Source organism: Mesocricetus auratus, unplaced genomic scaffold (assembly GCF_017639785.1).
Source record: "Mesocricetus auratus isolate SY011 unplaced genomic scaffold, BCM_Maur_2.0 Super-Scaffold_100003, whole genome shotgun sequence".
NCBI classification, from domain to species: Eukaryota; Metazoa; Chordata; class Mammalia; order Rodentia; family Cricetidae; genus Mesocricetus; species Mesocricetus auratus.
In genome coordinates this window covers 25352476-25378305 of record NW_024429188.1, presented here as the reverse complement: position 1 = coordinate 25378305, position 25830 = coordinate 25352476, and the positions used below count along the sequence as shown (strand labels likewise).

General features: G+C 39.6%; 2 protein-coding genes across 7 annotated transcripts in view; one reads left to right on the top strand and one right to left on the bottom strand.

The window, feature by feature from the left end:
• Acot9 (acyl-CoA thioesterase 9) overlaps nt 1-19470 on the top strand; it is a 66899-nt gene extending 47429 nt beyond the window's left edge. For 4 of the 6 annotated variants that reach the window (XM_040744156.1, XM_040744155.1, XM_040744154.1 and 1 more), the window contains 10 exons: nt 523-606; nt 950-1053; nt 10991-11067; nt 15974-16041; nt 17156-17267; nt 17423-17513; nt 17683-17768; nt 18282-18399; nt 18541-18691; nt 19308-19470. In XM_040744156.1, coding sequence (XP_040600090.1) covers nt 523-606; nt 950-1053; nt 10991-11067; nt 15974-16041; nt 17156-17267; nt 17423-17513; nt 17683-17768; nt 18282-18399; nt 18541-18691; nt 19308-19396 — 980 coding nt within the window. In that variant the 3' untranslated portion in view covers nt 19397-19470. The remainder of the gene's footprint in view (nt 1-522; nt 607-949; nt 1054-10990; nt 11068-15973; nt 16042-17155; nt 17268-17422; nt 17514-17682; nt 17769-18281; nt 18400-18540; nt 18692-19307) is intronic. The other 2 variants (XM_005077975.4, XM_005077974.4) reach the window with 1 other exon arrangement.
• Nucleotides 19471-23728: 4258 nt separating this feature from the next.
• Nucleotides 23729-25048, bottom strand: LOC121139929 (E3 ubiquitin-protein ligase RNF168-like). Its single transcript, XM_040743948.1, has one exon. It carries the CDS (start codon nt 25046-25048, stop codon nt 23729-23731), a length of 1320 nt encoding a protein of 439 aa, XP_040599882.1.
• Nucleotides 25049-25830: the final 782 nt, after the last annotated feature.

The window sequence follows — 25830 nt, the reverse complement described above, 5'->3', positions numbered from 1 at the left end:
GTTCCTGCTCTAGTTGAGTTATTATCCTGACTTCCTTTAATGATGAATTATATTATGGAAGCATTAGCCAAATAAAATCTTTCCTCTCAAAGTTAATTTTAGTCATGGTGTTTTATCACAGCAATAGTAACCCTAACTAGGGCAGACCTCTACAGGATCCTGCACGAAAGCAGTACAAATACATACATACAAGTATGCACATATAAAAAGAGGGAAAATGTCTTTGCCATGCCTGGAGGCTCACATCCGCAATTCCAGTACTTAGGAGAATGAGGTAGAAGAATCACCACATGTTTGAGACCAGCCTGAGATATGTAGTGAGTTCCAGTTCAGCATGGGTAACATAGTGAGACCTGTCTCAGTAAACCAAAAGAAAAAAAAGTCTTGGGTTCTAGAATAATTACTTGAGTATTAGGGGATTTTATTGAAAACAAAACCTTTTGTGAATTTCAGGAAGAGAATTGTAAATGGAAGAAATAATTCTGCTTTTCTGTTATTTTGTATTCTTCTGGTTTCCTACAGTTCTTGTTTGCTACATGCACAACAAAAATGATTCTATGGCGATGTCTCCTTTATCAATAGTGACAGCCCTAGTGGACAAGATTGGTAAGCAAGATCAGCTTCTGTGCATTCTTAGAATTTTCAGTAATTATAAAGTATTATTGGGATTGGGGAAAATTGTTTCATTTACAGGGGATTTTAATGTATATATGAAACTATCTAGATGTTTAACACAATGCTTATATAACTAGGTGGAAGAGTTTAACTTGATTCCAGTTTTTAGAGTCTTTGCATGGTCTCAAATTTTTAGATTTTTTTGTATGTCGAAATTATTTTAGCTTTGAAGAAAAACAGAGTACAACTTGTCAGCTTTTCAAATGATATTGTTCACTTATAGTACAGATTTTGCTGATACGGTTTCAATGGCTATTGTCTTCCTGTTTTGCAGATATGTGTAAACAGAGCTTAAGCCCTGAGCAGGACATTAAGTTCACTGGCCATGTTAGCTGGGTTGGAAAGACATCCATGGAAGTGAAGATGAAAATGTTCCAGGTGTGTATGTACCTTACGATCCCTCACTTCAAATATAACCAGCTAGTCTCACTTGACTAAAAGCTGTCTATATTCATGGACAGGTATATAACTCACAGCTTCAAAACAATTAACAGTTCAAGGAGGGGTAGCATCTTTCATTTACACAAAGAGGGGCACATTATCAACTACTTACATTTAATATATATTACTTTGTAATCACGTACAGTAAGGTGCTTGTTTCTGATTTTTCCCAGGATTATTTCATGAAAGTCTGAGTTATACTAGATGTGAATTGGATTGATTACTGTATGACTTTTCTGGGGATGCTATACCACAAAGTCCCATGAACTGGTGGCTTTAAAACCTCAGCAATTTATGGTTTGAAATTGGAGATTCTGATTCCCAAAACAGGTTGTCAGCAGAGTCATATTCTGTGTGAATCTTGTAGGAAATTATCTTTGCTTAACTCTTCTTGGTTTTAGGAGGCTTTACTACATTTGTCATTGTGTCTTAGTTAGTGTTTTTATTGCTGCAATGAAACACCATGACCAAAAAGCAGGTTGGGGAGGAAAGGGTTTATTTGGCTTACATTTCAGCCTTGCTTCTTATCCCTGATTGGAGTCAAGATAGGAAATCAAACAGGGCAGGAACCTGGAGACAGGAGCTGATTCAGAGGCCATGGAAGGGAACTGTTCACTGACTTATTTCCCATGGCTTGCTCAGCCTGCTTTCTTATAGAACCCAGGACCAGATGCCCAGGGACAGCACTGCCCACTATGGGCTGGGCTGTCCTCCATTGATCACTAATTGAGAAAATGCCTTATAGTCAGATCTCATGAAGGCATTTCCTCAACTGAAGCTCCTTCCTCTCTGATGACTCTAACATGTGTCAGGTTGGCACCCAAAACTGGCCAGTACATACTGCATGGTTTTCATGTGCCTGTATTTCTATTTCTTTTCTCTTACTAATTTGCTAATCATATTGGATTGAAGGCCCACTCTGCTCCAATATGAACTCATTTTTTGTACTTTTTTTGAGATGAGGTTTCCTATGACCTGGGCTGGCCTTGAAACTGGTCCTCAAGAATGTGTGAGTATCCAATGGAAGGCTAGCTTGTAGTGGCTTTGCCATCAGTACAACTGGTGAGGCAAACTTACAGAAGCAGTTGGAAGTTCTTGTTTTGTTTTTCTGAGATAAGTTCATCTCCTGTAGTCTGTGTTAGCTTTGGGTTCCTAATCCTCCTGCCTCTACCTCTCAAGGGCTGAGATCATAGGCATGTGTTCCAATGTCTGGCTAAAGTTTTTTTGAAAAAGAGCCTCACTCTGTAGCACAAGTTATCCTGGAACTCACAGCAATCTTCCTGTCTTAGCCTAACAAATGCTGGAATTACATGCGTGAGTTACTATACTTGGCTTTCATTTTATCTAATGTCTGTAGTGTCCCTTTTTCCAAATAATTCCCAACTGTATGTCTGGAGGATAGGCCTTCCTTATACTTTTGGGGAGAAAGATACTTCAGTTCTTCTCTTTTCATGGTACTGGTGATCAAACTCCTGTTCTTGCATGTGCTAGGCAAGTGCTTTACAACTGAGCTACACACCCAGTGGGTTGCAGTTAAATCAGCTCCTCTCATGAGCACAACTCAGAGAATGATCAGTGCAGATACCAAATAATTTAGAGTATTCCCAGTATTTCACTGTGAAAAACTTAATGGTGATTTATTTAATTATGTTGTGGTAGTCAAAGGATGTATTATTCAGACAGATTTTTTTTCTACTCTAGAATTCTAAAGCATTTTATCTCTTGGTTAAAAAACCAACAAGTTTAAGACTTGAGAAAAGTGACGCTTGCTATGTATAGTCGTTGTTTGGCAGAACAGGTGAATTTGCTTTTAGAATTTTGAAAATTTATCCTTTTATAATTTTAAACATGCATATAAGGCATTTTAAATATATGTACCTCTATTATCCTCTTTTAACCACCTTTGAGTCCCACTGAACCATTTCTTCCCTTCTTTCCAGCTAGGATCCTTCATACTTTTATGTCACTTTTGTGACCCACTGAGTTTAACTAGGGTTGCTTGCTTGAGCATGAGTGGGGGGCGGGGTATTTACTGGAACAGTGGCTACACCACTGAATAAAATGATTCCTTCCACACTGGTATTTGTTAACTACAGTGACTGCTAAGGGAGTGGTGAGGCCTCCCAAGCCCCTCCTCTATCGCTGATGGAATGTTTGAGGGACCAGTCTTTCGCTGGTCTTGTGCAGGTAATCAGGCCACTGTGACTTCGTGAGTGCGGTGGCCAGATACTGAACAGGAGACAGCATTGTACAGTACTTTTCCCCATCCTCTGAGTCTTAACAGGTTTGCTACCTCCTTTCATGGGATGGTCTTCAAGCTTTATGGGAGGGGGGTGATATGGATATCTCTGTGTAGGGCTGCATCCTCAACAGCTACTCAATTCTCAGCACTTTTGACCAGTTAAGTATCTGCATTAACTACCAGTATAATTTTAAAAATTAAATACTGTATCAAAGTGATTGAATTGTTTTCCCATATTTATGTAATTGACAGTAATGCTGGATTTTTTTGTCCTTTTCAGGATACTAAAACAAAATACTTACAAAGTTGCTGTGGATGCTTTTATGATTTGTAGACACTTAACCAAACTACTTGGTTAATTTCTATCGTACTCCTTGCTGTGCAGAGTATATCTCTGGCCTAGGGCCTGCATTCCAGGGAATCACAGCTATTTGACTCTTGTATAAGTAAGTTATAAAAAAGATACAAAATTGAGAGAGAGAGAGAGACAGAGAGAGACAGACAGAGACAGAGACAGACAGAGACAGAGAGAGACAGACAGACAGAGAGACACAGAGAGAGAGACAGAGACAGAGAAAGAGACACACACACACACAGAGAGAGAGAGAGAGAGAGAGAGAGAGAGAGAGAGAGAGAGAGAGAGAGAGAGAAGTCAAGTCCTCAAGTCACATACCTTTCTCTAGCCTGTCCTCTGGGTTTACCCATGTTTAGCAGGTACAATTTCCAAAGCTAATCTTAGATCATGTCATTCACTTTCTAAAATCCTTCAGTGACCATTGAGTTGGAATGCATATTCCTTTTATTAGGTGGTGCCCAGGGTGCTTTATAAACTAGATGTAATCTACTTTTCCAACTGTATTCCCTTTAATTTACCATTTATGTGTCTTCTTTTTTTTTTTCTTTCAATGCTGAGTTTTGAATCCAGGGCCTTGCGTATAACAGACAAGTGCTGTACCAATGAGCCACATCCCAGCCCCGTATACCTTCTTGGTGCTCACTGATGCTCGTTGAGTAGTCTGTAAGGAGGAAGCTACATATCTCTGCATTCCTAGTGTGTGACACTAGGAACTGTTAATTGTAGTAAATCACAATGTTAATATTTAGCAAGCAAGTGTCTGTTAATGCCTTTTGCTTTACCTGAAATGCCTTGTGCTCTGATTCTGTACATTCCCACTGTGCTTTAGGGTCACATCTTGCTCGACCCCTTCTTTGACTCTTCCAGTTTGGAGCATTTGTTCCCTCTTCAAGACCTACTCTGTCTGTCTTTCCTGGCACCTGCTGCTCTCTGCCCTACAAAACGGTATACAAATATCTTTTCTATTCCACTAGATAATATATTTATCTACAGCAGTACATGGGTTTGACTCAGCTAACCCACTTCCCAGTGTGTTCATGAAGTCAATTTGGCCATCAGAATTATTGAGCATCTCTTTTGTCTTGGGTATATGACAGTGAGCAAGACACACAAAGTTCCTTTTTCTTAAAGCTTGTATTCAGGAAGGGCCCACTCATGAAATGCCCCATTCATTAATTTTTGAAACATTAGTTGCATATCTACCTGCCAGTATTTGTGCTTAGTATTGGCAACGCAAATGTGAAGGAAAATGTTGTTAGTCCACAGGAACCTGACTATATTGTAGGGAGACAGCCACATAAATAAATGACTGCTATATATTTTGCAGTATTTCTCAGAATGGGCATTTTGGCATTTTATTCAGGAAATTTCTTAGTTCTGAAGATTTGCAGGTGCATAGTGAGATGTTTAACTCCCTGTTTACCCTCAGTATCAATTACTGTCAATGAGAAATGTCCCCCATAGTTCCAAGGACTGGGATACTTGGTTCCCAGTGTGGTAGCACTGTTTAAATAGTTTTAGAAGGTGTGGCCTTGCTGGAGGATGTCACTGGGGGTGGCCTTTGTGAGAAGTAAAGACTGGCTCTCTGTTTCCTGCTTGTGCTTCAAGCCTTCAACTAACTATTCACCCACCATGCTTGTTGCCACGCCTCTCCTCCATGGTGTACTCTAATCCTTTTGGATTCATAAGCCCAAATAAACCCTTCTGTAGGTTGCTTTGGTCATGATGCTTTGTCCCAGCAACAGAAAAATAACCAATACAATGACAAAAGCAACTTAAAGTAGAGAGGATGTATTTTGGCTCCATTTCAGAGGCATTTCAGTCCATCATGCATGTTAGGATGGTAGCATTTTTGTCAGCGAGAACATGATTGGTACTTCTCATGGCAGCAGGTAAGTCTGAGAGCACAGTCCAGATGCAGAAGTGAGGATCATCTTCAGAGCCCACTCTAGTGAAATAATTCTGCTGCCTAAAGTCCACAACCCAAGGCTTCCACAATGTTCCAAAATAGTGCCACAAGCTGGAGATCAAGTGTTTAAAGACATGAGTCCTAATTAAAGCAGCAAGCACATGAGTCTGTCAGAGGCATTTCACATTCTAACTCTTATCATTTCTCCTGTGATCCTCTAATGCTCATAGCTATGACATAAAGCAAAATTCATTTAGTCTAACTTAACAGTTTCAGTTCTGTTCTAAAGTTGCATCTCAGGAACTTTAGGGGTTGGAGAGATGGCTCAGCAGTAAACAGTGGTTACTACTAGAGAGGATCAGGGTTTGATTTCCTGAATCCATTCTGGGTATCTCACAATGTAAGATCGATGGTTCTGGTTTCTGCTGGCATCAGCAGTCATTTATACACACATACTCTCCCTCCTCAGCACACACACACACACACACACACACGAGAGAGAGAGAGAGAGAGAGAGAGAGAGAGAGAGAGAGAGAGAGAGAGAGAGAGAGAGAGAGAGAGAGAGCTCCAGGAGGATCTGATGCCTCTGGTACACATGGAAACACACACACACAAAAATTAAACAGTTTTTAAAAATTTGAAGCTGTGAACTGATGTGAAATAAAAAACAATACTTCTATTGTAAAAGGTACATGCTAAGCATTCCCATTTCAAATTTCAAAAGAGAAGAACAAGAAAGTAGCAAGACTGAAACCCAGCAGAGCAACCATTAAACTTTGTAGCTCCATGTCCAGTGCCTGAGCTGTGGTGGCATCTTTGTACACGTTATATCTGCATATAATGCATTTTGATCACTTTTACCCATTTTCCTGCTTTTCTTAAACCTCCTTTCAAAAGGCCCCTTTCCTTTATGACCCAGTGTTTCATCAGAGTTGCTTGTATGAGCATAGATGGGGGGTTATTTACTGGGGCATAGGCAACATACTAGTGGCTATACCCCTGAAAATAATGGTTCCTCCCATGTCCAGGGCTATTAAATGCTGGAAGATCCTCCCCATTGATGATCAGCAGTGTTGACAGCCAATCTTGTATAGGTAACCACAGCTGCTGTGAGTTCACAAATGCAACAGTTATGGCATGTCTAGTGTTTCACAACATTCTTCCCTACCCTCTGGCTCTTCCAGTCGTTTTGCCCTTTTCTTCTACTGTGTTCCTTGGGTTGAGTGATGACACAGATGTCCTATATAGGGCTGGAGCTCATTAATTTTTATTGTTGTTTTGCTTTTCTGTGTCTCATTGGTTGTCCTGTAATTCTCTAGGTAGACCAGGCTGTTCCCAAACTCACAGAGATTCACCTGCCTCTGCCTCCTGAGTTCTGGCATTAAAGGTGTATGCCATTACACTTGTCTTTATCTCATTACTTTTAAATTTACAGGGGACACACACACACACACACACACACACACACACACACACACACACACACACACACACACACAGATTCTTTGCCAGAATGGAACATAAAAGGCCTCTAGTCTGGGTCCTGATAGAAGACTTATTTCCATGTGAAACTCCATAAGCATAGTTTCACTATCCACAATTCCAATATCATTCTGGTCTGCTGAACTCTTACCAGAATGGTCCATTAAACAAGTCTGATGCTGTAAACATTGTCAGTTCTTTCTGTAAGCCATTTCCAAACGCCCAAGAACAACATGATCTGGTTTGTCTCAACCATCTTTCTTCTTGATACCAGTTTTCTGTATTGGCTACTTCTGTTTTTATTTTTTTAGATTTTTTGTTTTACTTCATGTGTATAAATGTTTATGAAGCTTTTGCCTTTGAGCATATATGTGCATGCCTGGTGAGTCTCCTGGAACTGAAGTTATGAATGAATGATTTTTGAGCCACCATATCGCTGCAAGAGCAAGTGCCCTGAACCATGGAGAAATCTCTTCAGCCCCAGTTATTTTTCTTGGTATTTTGACAAAATACCTGAGAAAATCAGCCTCATGGGAGAATGATTTATTTTTGTTACTAGAGAACTGGAAAATCACTTCTCCTTGTATAAGGCGGCCTAATGGTAGAGGACCCTTCCCCATAGTGTTTCTTCTTTCCTAGACCAAAAGAAAAACAAAACAAAACAGGTCACTAGAGACCAGAAAGAAGGTTTAGGAAAACTAATGAAACCAGAGTTCAAACAAGGCAGTTGAGTCAGGAAATAAAGAGCCAGTTGTATCAGCCCACCTCAACACACATTAAATTTTCATAAAAAAATATAATGTCTTCAAGAATTTTGATGATAGTTAGTAAAAGGATTTACCTGATGGAGCACAGGTAATGGTGCACACAAGTAATAATAATAATAATAATAATAATAGTTCCAAAACTAGGAACTATGAATCCCAGGTCCGCAGATCATCTGAACTGGTCCCCCTCCTTTCATGTGAGTTTTGGTTACCCACTGGGTTTAATTAAGGTTACATGCGGAAGCATGGGTGGAGCGTTATTCACTGGAAAATGAACAACTTAGACAATGGCTATGCCGTGGAGACATATGACTACCCCTTCCACAGCAAACATTAATGGCCAGTAGCCCCTTATGGAGAGGTGAAGCTTCATGAGACCCTCCCTTGTTCATGGTGGAATATTGATACGTACACTCTTGTGTAGTCACCAGCTCCTCTTTGAGTTCGTGGAAATGGCAGCCATGCCATGGCCAGAGGATAGAATTCCAAAGTCTTCCTTTCCATCTTCTGACTCTTAATTTTTTTCATCTTGTCTTCCATGATGTTCCCTGAACCTTGGACAGGGTGATACAGATGTTGCCTTAAGGGCGGTCTCTGATTTTTAAATTCATTTATTAAATAGCTGAGGGTGTTGATACCTGCCTGTGATCCTAGCCCTGGGAGGCCAAGGCATGAGGATCATGCGCTCAAGATCACCATTGGCTACATAGCAAGTTCAGAAAGCCAGCCTGGGCTACATGGGACCGTGTCTCCAAATACAAAACAAAAGAAATTTATCAAAAGCATCCTTGTCCAGGTGACAAGACTCATGAACCACTTTAATGAGCATTTATTTACCTAGACTATACATATGTAGCCCTCAAATTAAAAACTGGAATTTTTGTCTAAGAATTATCTGAGCTGTCTGAATGACTTTCTCTAGTTGTTTGAGGAGAAACCTGGAAAATGTAAGCAGCTTTAGTCCTGAAATGGGTGCAGTTACTGAACTGAAGACACTTCCCTTCAGAGGGAAGGCATTTTTGCATAAGTAATTTCTCTGTTTATAGAGAGGTCTTACCTGCTGAGCTATCTTGCCAGCCCCATTTTCAATCAGAATTGTTTTTGTTGTCCTCCCACTGCCTCCTTCTTCTGCATTATTGCCTTCTTTTGTTCCTTCCCACCCTTAGTAGTTTCTTTTTCATTTCTTGTTTTTTCTTTTGGTTTTTCAAGATAGGGTTTTTCTGTGTAGCCCTGGCTGTCCTGGAACTTGCTCTGTAGAGCAGGCTGGCCTTGAACTCACAGACATACCCTTGCCTCTGCCTCCCAAGTACTAGGATTAAATCTGTGCATCACCACTGCCCAGCTTTCAATTTTCATGTCCCACAATGACCTCTTTAATTTTTGTTGAGCGTTAATGGATTCTCCTACTAGTCTAGTAGCCATTAAGGCCATTAAGGGATCCTAGTAGCCTTTATGGAATCCTTTTAGTTTCCCTGAAAACAACAAGTTTTCTAACTCTCTTTTCTCTTTGGGTTTTGATGTAATTACATGAATATCTTAATCTCAGACCATTTATCTTTTGCTTTTTAAAAATATAATTATAACAGGCTATTTTTTTTAATTTATGAGGTTGAGTTCTCTACTTTAACTGGATGTTTTGGGTGTGTCCCACATACTTTCTGAAGAGGTATACAGGAAATAATTAACATAGCCAATAAGAAAGTTTTAGGATGTTGAACATCGTAATTTTCTCTGTTGTTTGAGATAGGCACTCTTGCCTATACATTACAGTTGTGTTGCTTGGTCCTCTTGTGGGACTCCTAATAGCAGGAACAGGGGCTGTCTCTGACTCTTTTACTGGCTTTTTGGGACGCTGCTCCTTATGCTGGGTCACCTTGCCCAGCCTTTGTACATGGAGAAGTTAGTCTTACTGCAACTTGGTATGCTATGCTTTGTTGATACTCATAGAAGACCTTCCCTTTCCTAAACAGAAATGGAAGAGGAGTGGATTGGGGGTGGAAATAGAGTGGGGATGGGGGGACTGGGAGGGAAGGAGAGAGAGGAAACTGAGGCTGGGATCTTAAACAAATTTATTTGAAAGGAATTAAATAAAGAATAAATAGGGAAAAACTGGAGGAAGTTTTAGGATCAAGACAGGAGGGCCTGGAGCATTCATCAGACACAGAAGTAGCCATTACTTGTATGTTTATGAAAATAATGGTAATATAATAAGAGTTGAAGAGCTAGTAGGATAGAGAATCTGGACTTTTTATGGCTTATTAAAATACCACAGACTTGACCAGAGACTACTGGAATGCGTTGCCTTATTTTTTCCTTTAACAGTATGTTTAATGGTATCCATTTGAATAGATCCTGAAAACTGGCATAGTACTCAGAGTCCTTGTGTCTGTTTAGTCCAGTTTAATTTTACCAGTTCTTCCACCCTTTAGTTATAGTTTCCCTGTCCAGTGTCACTTCATTCTGCAGGATATGCACTGGTTCCAGTCTAACCCCTGGATTCCCTGTGACCTTTCTGATCATAACTGGAGTTGCAAGGCCCTTTTAGAGGGCTTCTGTTTTCCTTTGAGCCGTGGTTGCCCTTGAAAGTCATGGGTCAAAATACGAGCTATCCTCTTAGCATTTTTTTTCTGTTTGGATTTTCTGTCAAAGCTTTGACTGTTGAACACCCTGGAAAGTTTTTCAGTCATTCATATATATATAGAGAGGGGGGGCGGGGCACAGTCACACAAGGTTATAATCATAACTCAGTGTAGCCTGAAACCCACCAGGGTAGCCGCAGACTCACAGGCCATGTTCTGCCTTGACCTCCCAAGTTGCTAGGATGACAGGCATGTGCTGCCACACCCAGCCAGTTTTTTTCAGTCTTAAAGAGGTAGTAGTGAGTTCTAATTTTGACATTGGTATGACAATTGGATAATACCTCAACCTAGAGTACTTTTAGTTCTTAGGGGTATGACATTTTTAACCATATTCACACAGATCGTGTTGACTCTACTGTATAATAACCTAAGATAATAATAATAATAATAATAATAATAATGAGAGCTATCAGAACTGTCGTCGGTCTTCATAGTAAATTCATTCCTTATAACTTTGTTTTTCTTTTCTTTGTTCTTTAGCTGCACAAGGATGATGCATTTTGGCCTGTTTTGGATGCAACCTTTGTAATGGTGGCTCGGGATTCTGAAAACAAAGGGTAATTGCTGCTTTTTCATGATTCCTGAATTTGAAAATTTTCAAAACTATATAACACTGCAGAGAAAGCTAACGAATTTCCATAGTACCCTGAGCCTGCAGTGACTGATAGAGACACATCATTTAGTGATGAACACTCAGCCATCCCTTATTCTCTGCACTTTGAGTGGTAATGGGTCTCCATTAACCTTTGGCCACTACGCGAAGAATCTTCTTTTTGTAGGGCTAAGAGGAGCGCTTTTCTACTGCATTAGTCCTTTATACCTTCCTGCCCTCTGGTATGACAAGATGGTTTAGGCCCACCTTTTCCCGTTTATTCTCTCATACATTTCATCCTGACTGCAGTTTCTACTCCCTTCACTTCTCCAAGTCCCTTCTCCCACCTCTCCTCTCCCCAAGACTTCCCATTCCTCTGTTTCCCTTCCAGTGAAGAGCAGGCCTCCCAGGGATATCCACCAAACATGGCCTAATAGGATACAATAAAACTGGACACAGACCTTCAAATCACAGCTGGACTTGGCAAAAGGGTCCTGAGTGCAGGCAAAAGAGTCAGGAGTCAGAGATGCTCCACCACTCCAATTTTTAGGAGTCACACAAGAACACCAAGCTACACAACCATAACATATTTGTAGAGGACCTAGCTCAGACCCATACAGAGTCCATGTTTCTTACTTCAGTCTTTGTGAGCTGCTATGAGCTGTGGTCTCATGGTGTCTTGATCCCTCTGGCTCTTGGAATCCTTCCTTACCCTCTTCTGCAGGATTCTCTAAGTTTTACCTAATGTTATGCTGTGGGTTTCTGCATTTGCCCCAATCAGTTGCTGCATACTGTTGCTCTGATGACAGTTGAGCTAGGCACTGATCTATGAGTATAGCAGAATACCGTTAGGAATCATTTCATTGACTTATTTTGGCTAGTTGTGTTTAGTTCTATCCTAGATCTTGGGCTATCCAGCCTCTGATTCCTGGCCATCCATGCAATGTCAGGCATGGGCTGCCTCTTATGAAGTGGGCCTCAAGTGGGACCTGTCAATGGTGGGCCATCCCACAAGTTCTGCACCACCATTACCTCCTCAGCACATATTATAGGCAGAACAGATTATAGGTCAAAGATTTTGTGGCTGGGTTGATGGTTCAGTCCCACTGCTAGAAGCCTTACCTGGCTAAGGAAGATAGATGGTTTGAGATCTGTATCCCCCATTACTAAGGGACTTCAGTAGGGTCACCCTTATGGATTCCAGGAAATTTTCAATTCACTAGGTTTCTACATAGTTCCCCCTCCCCACAAATGCCCCACAATTCCAGTCATTTCTCCCCGTACTCTCTCCCTCATCTTAATACCCTTCCTTCTGAAGCCCTGGAGTTAACCATTTATCTAAAGTTGGGACTCCTTTTGGTGGGAACTGATATTTGACTTCAAATATGTAGGCACTGGAAGTATATTGATAATATTTTGTCACTTTTTTCTATGCCTCGGTATATAGAGCAAGCATTTATGTTAAACAAACAAAAAAACCTCAGGAGTTTAAATGGACATTTTGGTGTGAAATTTAACTATACAGGCCTTAGGGTTTTTACTCTCAAATTGAGTACTTGGTTTACAGAAACGGTTACTTGCCCAAGACTTGCAAACTGAGGGCTGTTTAGTTGGGTATGGGGATTGTTGCTCTATTACTATTTGCTCAGGACAACCTGGTGACCCAATTACATATGTATTAGAAATACAATGTGGGAGTCAGTCATGAAATTTTTTTTCCTGTTGTATAGAAAGCTTGTTTGGAACACCAAGTTAAGGTTAAAAACTCCCTTAAGCTAGGGGTAGTGGCACATGCTTTTTGTAATTTTAGCACTTGGAAGGTTGAGACAGGCAGATTGTTAGTTTATGTCCAGCTTGGGGTAAATGAGACCCCTTCTAAAGAAAAAGAAAAAGTGCCTTAATACCTGTGTGTTCCTGTTAGCTCCAGCTGACCTTCTGTGACCAGTGGCTGGCCAGAGTCTCATTTGCAAACACTGAGGGTATTGTTTGCAGTTTCTCTTCCAGCAGATGCATTTCAGCTTCCCAAGTTTCCCATTTCAGTTCTCTTGTTTCTTCAAAACAGTGGTTCTCAACATGAGGGTTGTGACCACCTTTGGGGATTGCATATGAGGTATTTATGGTTCATAACAGTAGTAAATTTGCAGTTATAAAGAAGCAACAAAACACATTTATGGTTGGGGGGTCACCACAATATGGGGAACTATATTAAATGGTCACAACATTAGGAGGTTTGAGAACCACTGTTTTAAAGCATTTTAAAATTTTATTTATTGGGGCTGGAGAGATGGCTCAGCAGTTAAGAGCACTGACTGTTCTTCCAGAGGTCCTGAGTTCAATTCCCGGCAACCACATGGTGGCACACGAGCACCTTGAATGAGATCCGGTGCCCTCCACTGGCATGCAGACAGAAGACTGTATACACAATAAATAAATAAAATATTTAAAAAATTTTTTATTTATTGAAATGTATATGCACATGACGTGGCACATATATGGAAGTGAGAATACAGTCAGTTCTCTTCTTCCACCGTGTGTGTCTGGGGACTAAAACTCAGTCATCACACTTGTCAGCAAGTTCCTTTACAAACTAAGCGACGTTGCTGATCCTATACAGTGTGTGTATGTGTGTGTGTGTGTGTGTGTGTGTCTGTATTGCACAATATCTTAGTTACTTTTCCTGTTGCTACGGTAAAGTGCCCTGACAAAAGAATTTAGGGGAGAGAGGGTTTCTTGTGGCTCACAGGTCAAAAGAGTACAGTCCATCATAGTAGGGAAATAAAGGCAGCGGGAGATTAAAGCAACTGGTTACATTGCATCCATAATCAGGAGACATAACAGTGAATGAATGCTAGTGTGCAGTTTACTTTTTCTACTTTCTGTAATCTGGGATCCCAGACAGGGAACAGTGCCACCTATAGTGGGCTGCTCTTCCCACCTCCATTAGTGTAATCCTCCATAGGCATACCTAGACACTAACATAATTTAGATAATTCTTCATGTGTCTATGCAGGGGCCTGTCTTCCATGTGAGACCAAATTCGGTCAAAGTGACAACACTAACCATTGCAGAATACATTCACTATAAATAGTGATGAATTTCATAAAGATAATTTTGTACAAATGTACTATAGACTTCATATTGACTTCAGCAATCTATTTTCTTCTCAATCCTTTCTCTACATTTTCCCAGATAGTCTCATTTCTAACTTCATGTCGTATATATGTATATATTATATATAAATTTATGTTTTGGTTTGAAATCTAATATTCACAAATGGTGCATATGTTGGATTCTTTTACTACAGTGAACAACTCTTTTTTCCTTAATTTTTTTTTTTTTTGGTTTTTCGAGACAGGGTTTCTCTGTGGCTTTGGAGGCTGTCCTGGAACTAACTCTTGTAGACCAGGCTGGCCTCGAACTCACAGAGATCCGCCTGCCTCTGCCTCCCAAGTGCTGGGATTAAAGGCGTGTGCCACCAACGCCCGGCTTTTTTCCTTAATTTTTAATTATGAGGAATTCATTTTTTTTATTGTGAAAAATTTTCATTTTTTGTTTTATTTGTAATTTATGTTGATTAATTATAGCTGTTATTTGTTTTATTCTTTGTTTTTAAAAATGTTGAATGATGCAGTGAATCCTTATATGCATTTTACCTAAATTCCCCAGTCAGCATGGTACTACATTTATCTTCCTTCCTTACCCTCTGAAATTATACACATGGGTCATTTAAATGTGCATTTCTGTTGACTTCAACTCTCAGTAATTTAGTATATGTCTCTTCAGAACAAAGTAATTCTCACTGCCTTTATATCGCAAAGTTCCCAACTTATTTAATAGCAAAGCAGTTATATTATCTAATATATGATCCGTATTTGAATTTCGCCAAAGGTCCCTAAAATATCCTTGTGAAACCCCAGCCCAGATTCAGGATCTACTAAAGCAGTGGTTCTCATTCTTCCTAATGCTGAGACCCTTTAATACAGTTGTGGTGATCCCCAACCATACAATTATTTTTTTGCTACTTCATAACTATGGTTTTGCTACTGTTATGGGTAATAATGCAAATATCTGATATGCAGGCTCTCTGATATGAGACCCCTGTGGGGTCAAGACCCACAGGTTGAGAACTGCTGCACTAAAGGGTCCTGCATTTCACTTGGTTATCATGTTTGCTTATCAGAAGTACCTCTTCTATCTTTGAAGACATTGAGAATTTTGTAGAGTCCAAGTAAGTTGTCTTGCAGAACATTGTAAACTCATATTTGTGTTGTAATGAGTAGAATCAGGTTAACTTTGTGGCAAGTACCTGTATCCTGTTTTTTTTTCCTTTTCTTTTTGTGAGACAGGGCCTTATGGAAGTCAAGCTGGCCTCGAACTCATTATGATGATGATCTTAGACTCCTAATCTTCCTTCCTCCCTCTATCTCCCATGTGCTAGGATTATAGGCATGTGCCACCATGCCTGACTTCTGTATCCCTTTTATAATGTGAACTTTCTCGTACATAGTTCGGTCTAGAAGGAGAAGGCTTTCTTAATTGTTCCAGTGTCCATGTATGAGACTATATGTAAGCATTACCTAAAACAAATGACAAAATACGACCTTCTCATGTTGGCAGTCCTGGCTCTCAGGGCCTTACATATGCCAGTCCAGGATCCATCATTGAAATATAACCCTAATGAAGACTTTTAAAATGGTAGGCAGTTGTTCATCTTAGTTTCTTATTAGATGATAACATAAATAGCATATGCTTTTTTAAAAGTAGGTTGGCCTTAAGCTTGACAGCCTCCTGTCTCAACATACCTAACATTGGGATTACAGAGGTGACCTATCAAGCCCACATATTAAACTAAATTTTTCTCTTTTCTTTAGACCGGCATTTGTAAATCCACTCATCCCTGAAAATGCAGAAGAAGAAGAGCTCTTTAAACAAGGAGAATGTATGTTAACGTATTTAAAGTAAAATAAAAATTTAAAGCACATTAATTTTACTGTGGAAGGGAATATCAAAGATTATATGGCTCCCTTATAACAGTCAGATGTCTTACTCATATCAGGAAGTTTTATATAACAAAAAATATAATGTAATTCCAGTTCCAGGGGAACTGACACTCTCGTACAGACATACATGCAGGCAAAAACACCAATGCACATAAAATTTAAAAAATCACATTATTATTAAAAAATCTTTAGCTGGGCAATGGTGGCACATTCCTTTAATCCCAGAAGTCAGGATGCAGGAGCAGATGGATCTCTGTGAGTTTGAGGCCAGCCTTGTCTACAGAGTGAGTTTCAGGATAGCCAAGGCTGTTACACAAAGAAACCTTATCTCTAAAAACAAAGATAAAAAAAAGCAAAAAACCAAAATTCTTAAACAATAAAAGAAAATATTCGCTGGATAGGGAAAGATTTCTTTTGTGGTTTTGGGTTGGAACCCAGGGCCTTGTACATGTGAGGAAAGTGCTTCATCACTGACTTGATCCATTTCTGCAAATTTTTATGCAGTCTCTGCAGCCTTCTCTTGGGAAAAAAGATAGATAGATAGATAGATAGATAGATAGATAGATAGATAGATAGATACATACATACATACATACATACATACATACATAGATAGATACATAGATACATAGATAGATACATAGATAGATACATAGATAGATACATAGATACATAGATAGATACATAGATAGACACATAGATAGATACATAGATAGATAGATAGATACATAGATAGACACATAGATAGATACATAGATAGATACATAGATAGATAGATAGATACATAGATAGATACATAGATACATAGATAGATACATAGATAGACACATAGATAGATACATAGATAGATACATAGATAGATAGATAGATACATAGATAGATACATAGATAGATAGATACATAGATAGATAGATAGATACATAGAAAGAAAGAAAGAATAGAATACAATTCTGGTGGGTTTTGAAACTTAGACATACTTTGTGTGCTACAAAGCACCCTAGCTGCTGTGGGGTGACTCTCCTGATCATACTTCCTCTTTCGTGCATACTCCAGTGAACAAGGGACGAAGGATTGCTTTTACCTCCGCTTCATTACTGAAAATGGCTCCCAGTTCTGAGGAGAGGAATACCATACATGAGATGTTTCTAAGCACACTGGATCCAAAGTAAGTCAAGACTGGGGAGACTGCAAGTTGAGAAAGTATTCAAGTCCAGGGTCTTCTCCAGAGCCACACTTGAGTGGGAAAGTGTTTCTAACCTGTTTCCTCTTAACAGTGAACGCATGACAGTAACTGGGTTTAATTCATCTCCACTTGCACAGGACTATAAGTTTTCACAGTCGAATTTTGCCTCCTAACTCAGTGTGGATGGAGAATACAAAACTCAAGAGCTTGGATATTTGTCATCCTCAGGTACTTTGTGAGCAGTTTTCTGAATGTACTGAATTGCATTCATTTCATAATTGTCTAAAATTTGGTACAGCTTTAAATGGACCTTTCCTGTGGCATTGTTAATTTCTTTGTTCTCTATATAAGGGTAGTCACAAACTTTTGTTTATTAATACTAATTTATTTTTTTTAGGAGCGGAACATTTTCAATCGAATATTTGGTGGTTTTCTTATGAGGAAAGCATATGAACTTGCATGGGCTACTGCTTGTAGCTTTGGGTGAGTTTAACTTAAGTTAACTTCTGAGAAGCAATTTATTTTATTCCACTGAAACGTTTTAAACCACTCTGAACTACACCTTATGATTATACTTTTTATAAGAACTATGAGTGTGCATGCTCACTTTGTATGTGTGTGTGTGTGTGTGTGTGTAAATTTGAGATGACACTGTGACCATATAGGTCCCAAATCACTATTTCTTTTCCCTTTTTTATTGTTGTAATCTTTCAGGAGGTCTTTAATTAATGGGCGAACATTCTAAAAGCAAAGTCATACGTCTCAGACAATGTGTTTTTTTAATGAAAACTTTTATTATATATTCCTAGGTAATGCCATACACGAATACAGTATATTTAGAGCATATCCAGTGCCAGAGCTTTGCTTTAATGAATATCACCGTCATAGTAGATGAATTTTAATTTTCCCTTTCCTTTACATTTCTTTTTTGACCATTGTTATTTTGCATCAGTGAATTAATTGCTAAGAGAAACATTTTAGACTTGAATTTTTCAGTTCACTCCAATTTTGGGCTTTCTCCATTAGTGGATCCCGGCCATTTGTGGTAACAGTAGATGATATCATGTTTCAAAAACCCGTCGAAGTTGGCTCATTGCTTTTTCTTTCTTCACAGGTAGGTGTGTCATGAAAGGTGAAAACTATTTGTTTTTGTCATTTGGGTTTAGAAAAGAAATTTTTACCGTCTGTGTTTATTACTGGCTTCTTTCATCTCTCCCAAAGCAACTGATTAAGTCTTATGTCTATAATCCATTAGGTGTGCTATACTCAGAACAATTACATTCAAGTCAGAGTACATAGTGAAGTGGCCTCTCTTGAGACTAACGAGCATATGACCACCAATGTCTTCCATTTTACATTCATGTCAGAAAGAGAAGTACCCTTGGTGTTCCCCAAAACATACGGAGGTAAGTTGTGATGATTGCTTCTTCCTAATGAAAGAAAGAAATTCTCAAGAAAAATAATTCATTTTTTTTCCATGCCAGGGGATGGAACCCAGGGCTCTTCATATGTTAGGCAGGTACTCTGCCACTGAGCTATATTCCGAGCCCTCATCTTTTAAATTATCCCCAAACCCAGGGATTCACATGAGCTAGACATGTGCTCTACCACTGAATTATATTTCCACCCCTCTTCTTTTGCATTATCCTCAGCAGTGTCTCCAAGCCTGTTAGCCCTGGAACATGTCTTTGGGATATTTGGGTTTTGAAGTTCTGTAGCCCTGAAAGCCAAAGATGCCTTTTGGGCCCCAGGAGTGGCTGTTGCTGATTTGCACAGCTGTTGTGCACGGAGCTGGTGTGAACTGCAGACAGCCACTGATAATGAAAGAGTAGAGCAGCTAATAAAACGGATGTGGTCACAGTCTGTTCTCTCAGGATCATTGTATAGTCCCAGGTCCAAAGTGCATTCCTGTTGCTGGCTTTGCACATGCAGTGCCGTCCTAGTATTCCAAAGTAGGCATTCGTCTGTATGATTGTCCAGGGTGCTGCAAATTTCTCCAGAGGTGTCTTTCTTGTGTTTCAGAGTCCATGTTGTATTTAGATGGACATCGGCATTTCAACTCCATGAGTGCCCCAGTGACCTTGAAAAAGGACTACCCTGTGGAGCCCTAGGAAAATCTCACTTGTTGCAAACCAGTACTCCCTGCATAGAGGCATAGTGCCTAATAAAGTCATGCTGAAAAGTGTTGATGTTCACATTGCTTTTCATCCTCCATAAAGGGGACTGTATTTAGCCTTTAGAATGATCAAAAAAGTAGAATGAGTGGCTGGATGAGGCTTAGGGGTGAAAGAATGATTAAACAATAAATCCCTTTACAATGATGTGAATTGAGAGCCTACCATGTTACTTCTGAGCCCTGTCTGCTAAAAATTACAACTATACAGTTCTTTTAAGTGACAGTTTTTAATCCTGACTAGCTCCAGTATATTGTCTAAATTCCCATCAATTCTATATGATAGTTTATTGTTTTATTTCAGACAGGGTTTCTCTAGCCCTTCCTGTTCTGGAACTCACTCTGTAGACCAGACTAGCCTCAAACTCACAGAGATCCACCTGCCTCTGTTTCCTGAGTGCTGGGATTAAAGTGTGTGCCACCACCGTCTGGCTTCTGTAATTGTTTTATGTTTTCCTCCCCAAGATTTGTATTGCTGATAGAAGGTAGATGGAAAGGAATCCATGAAAGTCTGTGGCATCTGCAAAGATTTATGGAAAGGTTTAAATCAGAAAATATCATAAAGAAGTCTCCAGGGATAAGATACATGAAGAAACTCAGAACCATTTGTTCCTTCTTACATTTAGTAGATATCCCATGCTACAAGCTGGGCAGGGTACATCTAGTTTAAAAATAGTAACTGTTTATGCGTCTGGAGCAACTGAATGCTAGTCAGGCTTATGAGCTGTATGAGATCATATTTCTTTCAAGTGTCGTGGTGAGGCAGAATCTGTAACTCCCCATAGGGTTAGCCACTCAGGAAACTGAAGTACATGCAGGGTAAGTGCCTTGCTCAAGGTCTAGCAGTTCAGAAGTGGCCTGCTGGCAGTTTGAGTGTAGGGTACTCTTGAGATGTAAGCATACATTCAAGGAATATAGCAGGAGGTTTCACACCCACTGGGAACTCAAAGGGAAGCGTTCCATTTTCTTCTTGCCTTCCCTCATTCCCAATTCCTCACCCTTCTCCTCACCTCTTAATTCTTTTCCCTTCACCCATTCTTTTTTTAGTATCATAGATTAAACCCAGGGACTTGCATGTATTCTACTACAGAGATTATTGTCTATCATGCATTAAGCCCTGGATTCATTCCCAGAACCATATAAATTGGGTGTGGCGCTGCATACATGTAATTCCCCCAACCCAGATGTAGTCAGGAGGATAAAGTTTAAAGTCAACCTCAGCATTGTGATGCATGCCTTTAATACCAGCACTCAGGAGGCAGAGGCAGGTGGATCACTGAGTTTGAGGCCAGCCTGGTCTACAAGGTGAGCTGTAGAACAGCTAGAGCTATATAGTCTCAATAATAAAGATGATGAAGATGATGAAGTCATCCTCAACTACATAGTAAGTTGGAGGAAAGTCTGGGATGAAACCCTGTCTCAAAGAAAAAAGATAGATGAGAATAATTTTATTTTTATTAATTTTATTTTTATTCCTTTAATATTCATATTCTTAACATCTGCACAGCTTTAGTATTCACTGAAAAATCAAGCATTTTTACATTCTACCAAAGTGACAAAGTTATCAGTGCATTATAATAATTTACACTGATCTCTTTATTAGCCTAACAAATTCACATATGGTAGAAAGAACAAGACTAATAGAGAAAAATATATCCTAAAATGAACTTCAGTCATGGGGACATCTTCACAGACAAATATATAAATCCTAAATATATCAAAGTAAGCCCTTTAAAAATTTTAGTTATGATCTGGTCTAAGAAGATTTAATTACAGAAGTTTTATTTTGAGGAGCTCCAAAAATGTCTACCCTGAAATACTGCTCTTAGAAACCATACTGACATAATAAGAAGATACTTATTTTTGTTTTAGGCAAATTTTGTTAGCTTCCAATTAATGCTACATTATCATCACAATCATTGCTCAAAGGACACTTTTTTAAATGAGAAAAGACAAATTAAAATTGAAATTGGCACCAAAGGACTGGCAGTATAGTTTAGTGGTGGAGTGCCTGCCCAGTACCTGCAGGGTCCTGGGTATGTTCCCCAGCTGTGCTATATATAATACTGGGTATGTATATTTTACTATATTTACAATTATATATATATATGTGTGTATGTGTGTGTGTATACAACAAAATTGATATAGATAACATTAAGTATAGAAACATTAACAATCTCTTTACAAAATTTGGAGAATGACACATTGACATAAGAACTGACAACTGTAAGGTAGATTGGCCATAGGGCATAAAAGACAAACACTGCATATATGAATTCTAGTTTCTAAGTTTTTTGTATGTGAATTTGGGACAGAGTAGGTGTGTATAGTGTCCTGGAAACTAGAAAGGGGCCCATTAGAGGGAAGGAAATGAAGCTTTTAAGGTGAGGGGGGCACTAGAACACCACCTGATATGAAAGTGGAAGGGGGAATATTGAGGGTGTGTGTGTGTGTGTGTGTGTGTGTGTGTGTGTGTGTGTGTGTGTGTGTGTGGCACGTTTGCGGGGAAAGACTAGGGAGATGAAGGAGAGGAGGGAATGGGGTAGGGGTCAGGGATGTGAGGAGAGAAGAGGGTAAGAGTGGGGTAAACCAAAACTATGAAAATATGAGGAAACCTACAATGTTTGTAAGTTAATTACAATTTATTAAAATGTTATATATCAAAGGAAAAAAGGATAAATGACTCTTAGAAAAGTTAGAACTGTCTGCTAAATGTTCATATTAATTAAACACAACCAGTAGACAGAATGGTGTCCTCTGGAAGCCTCTAGCAGTTCCCATCTGGTGCTGAAGATCTAGATGTTCGCTGGAGAGTTGCTATTGTCAGATTCATGTTGACAGGTGGATGCTGGAATCTAGTGTCTTCTGGCTTCTTCAACTTTTTCCATCTGGGATCCTAGTCCATTTAGTCAGGTCTTTTCCTTCAGTCACTCTCCCACATCCTAATCCTCTCTGGAAACACTTAGAGGTATACTTCACTAGCTCAAAACCAACTACCACATTTATTTTTTCTATGTTTTGGCACTAGGAACCAAACCCAGGGTCTAAATGCTTTATAGTCAAGTGTGCTACTTCTGAACTAAATTCCCAACTCCTAGTTTTTAAAACTTTTTTGAGACAGGGTCTTGCCATAGAGCCCGGATTGGCCTTGACTTGTGAGTCCCTGTCTCAGTCTCCCAGGTACTTAGAGGCATGTGCCACTAAACCCAGCCCCTACGTACCTTACAATTTCTCTCTCTCTCTCTAATATATATATAAATTAGTATCAACAGAAGGAATACTATGTGGAAATAAATGTAACTATTTCAGGTTCCTTACCATAAAGTATTTTGCTATTACTGTCTTGGAGTAAATTCCTATCTTCCTATTCTTTTATTTTTTTCTGTTTCTTTCCAAACCAGTGACTAAACTCAGGGCACTTTCCTACTAACTTATACCTATACTAATTTATATCTCTAGCCCTTCTATCACATTTTAAGTATTTTGTTTTCTTTAGTCTGGTTTGCCTGAGACAAGGTCTCATTATGTAGCTCTCTGGAACTTACTATATAGACCAGGCTTTTCTCAAACTCCAGTGAGTTCTACCTGGCTCTGTATTCCATTCAAAACAAAACAAAACAAAAAACTGTTAACCAGCTTGTTTGAGTAGCAAGCAATTAATGAGTTGGTGTAACAAGACTTCAAGAGTAAACCAAGGCATTTTATATTCCTAAGAACTATCCAACTTAATTATCACCCCTGCTAATAACAGAACAACTATGAAAAACATGACGGCTAGGCACCCTTGCTCATGACTTGAGTTTTACAGAAAAATACTTATCTTCTCTGTAATCATAAGGTCCATTAATGATGAATGCAGGTTGATGTGGTAGTACACATCTTTAAATATAGTGTGCTCAGAAGGCTGGCAGGAAGATCTCAAGAGAACCTGTTCCAAAAAAAAACAGCAAAACAACAAAGATAGTGAGAGTGTGCCCATCAAATGAAAATTTTAAATATTTAATGATACATTTATCTATCATAGGAAAGAACTTCAAAATGCAGTTTTAGGGGTCTAAAACATTCTATCCTGCATTATTTTGTTTACCTCTCAAGACATTTGTAAAACACTCTTCTGCAAATTATTTGGCATTGAAAACTTTGTTTATAATTCTCATTCTCTGTAGCAGTTCGTCATCTTTTCCCCCACTAACATTAGCTAGATGCTTCCACTGCATCTTTTAAAAAGGTGATTAATTTAAATCTTAAATATTTTATATTACTTTACCTTTCATATGGCCTTTTTTTTGGAATTCTCTCCTTTTGCTGAAATGTCTGGATGCTCGGAGGCAGACTTTTCACTCCTCATTGCCCTTCCTTCTTCATCCAACACTCTTTGAAGCTCCAGTGCAAATTGTCTATCTTGTTCTTCTTGTTGATGCTTCTCAAAATACATATTCTCTAAATCTAACAGCCTTTTGGTAATTAAGAGCTGTGTTTCGTCTTCATCTGCAGAAGATTTGGGGGTCATTCCACAAGAAGTGCCAGGGTCATCGGCTGCTTCAGATGAAGATACGTGATTCTTTCTTTTAGAAGTGTGCTTACTGCTGGAAGGGTGATCTTTTGCCTCAGTTGTGCTGTTTCCAGTTTCCTCTGTTACACCTGATACACTGCTTCCAGTCTCTGTTTCAGCAGAACTCTGAGCTATGGCTTCTTCTGGTTTAATGTTCTCCGGTGGGCCGTAAAGGTTGTGACTAGAGCAGCTTGGTTTTGGTGCCTCGTTTTCCAAAGTGCCCACTTTCACATCATACGCATAACATAAATTTGTAGTACCTTGGTTTGGAACCTCAGGACCTCTTGACACAGTAGCTGTACTTTTCTTTTCTTCTCCTGTAGGGCTCTTCCTGTCACTGTCAGTTGTCACAGATGCTTTCTTGCCATCTTTCACAGTGGCATACTGTGATGCTGACTGAAGCCAAGACTGAGGAAGGGAAAACTTTGGGACATTGTCACAATGTTTTTGTTTGCTTTTTTTCTTTCTTGGGGATGTTGCTGGTTCAGCCATGCTGACTTTTTTAGCCTCTTCCTCCTCCCTTAGACTTTGTTCTTCCAGTTTAAGCTTTTCTGCCCACATTTTTTCCTCCTCCATGTCCTGTGCCAATAACTGCCTTATGTATTCCTGAGTAGCTCTGTTTTGTTGTTCCTCAGTGGCCTTGCACTCAGCCTCCAACCTGATCATCTCCTCTTCATATTCTTTCCTCAGTTCCCCGGGATTACTTAGCACTCGAACCGGCATATCATCACCGAAAGCCAATGATGGCAGTTCCTCCCCAGGGCCCCTCTGTTTACATATCTCTGGATACTGAGCTTGAATTGTCTTCCACAGTTCCATATTGATAAGATGGTTTATATGAGAATGACTCCGAGCCCATGAAGAGACCCAGGTGCGGCAGAAGGGGCACGACAATACTGATTTTTGGAGAAGTACTTTAAAGCATGACTTGCACACCGTGTGGGTACAAGGCAGAGTTATAGGCTCAATGAGGAATTCCATACAAAGGAGACACTGGCAGTCTTTTAAAGACAAAGCCTTGGCTTTAGATAAAGCCATGTTAACAGATAAACAAGTCCCAATTTACACCAGTACCTCCGTGGCTTGACAGGACGCTCCCGGCTTCGCGGCAACAGCAATGGCGCTGAGAGAGAGCCCAGCACTTCCGCCGTGTGTTAGTGATATCCGGTTACAGTAGCCGAGAGGCCTCTGTCACCCACCTCCTAGGAATGTTCTAGATCAGCCTTTGTGTCTGTCAGCCTTAAGTGAGAACTTTTGACCAGTCTTCCTACTACCTAACTATTGTAATGCATCCCTCTGAGGGGACTTGGAATTTTTACATATTTATATATAAAATATATATTTTTATATAAAGCGTCTGACTTTGTGGTCCAGACCAGTCTTGAGTTTGTTGTGATTATCGTATCTCCTACATGCTGGGATTAAAGGCATACTGCCACCATTCTGAGCTCTAAATTTTTAGTTTTTCTTTAGGTTTTCCTTCAATATGCAGTCTCTGAGAATGGTGTATTAGTGATTTTTCAAAAGTTCTGGTGTCTTGTGCTAGATGGCAAGGGACTGGATTCATTTTTCATTTCAAGTATATATTCTCTCTCTCCTCTCTCTCCCTCTCTCTCTCTCTCTCTCTCTCTCTGTCTCTCTCTGTCTCTCTCTCTCTCTCTCTCTCTCTCTCTCTCTCTCTCTCTCTCTCTTCCCTCCTTCCCTCCCTTCCTTCCTTCCTTTCATTCGAGAAAGCATTTCTCTGTGTAGCTTTGTAGGCCAGGCTGGCCTCAAATTCACAGAGATCCGCCTGCCTCTGTCTCCTGAGTGAAGAAATTAAA

Bases quoted from the DNA above. Each gene is read 5' to 3' on its own strand.
- LOC121139929 (XM_040743948.1), bottom strand. From the start codon at position 25,048: ATGGCTTTATCTAAAGCCAAGGCTTTGTCTTTAAAAGACTGCCAGTGT.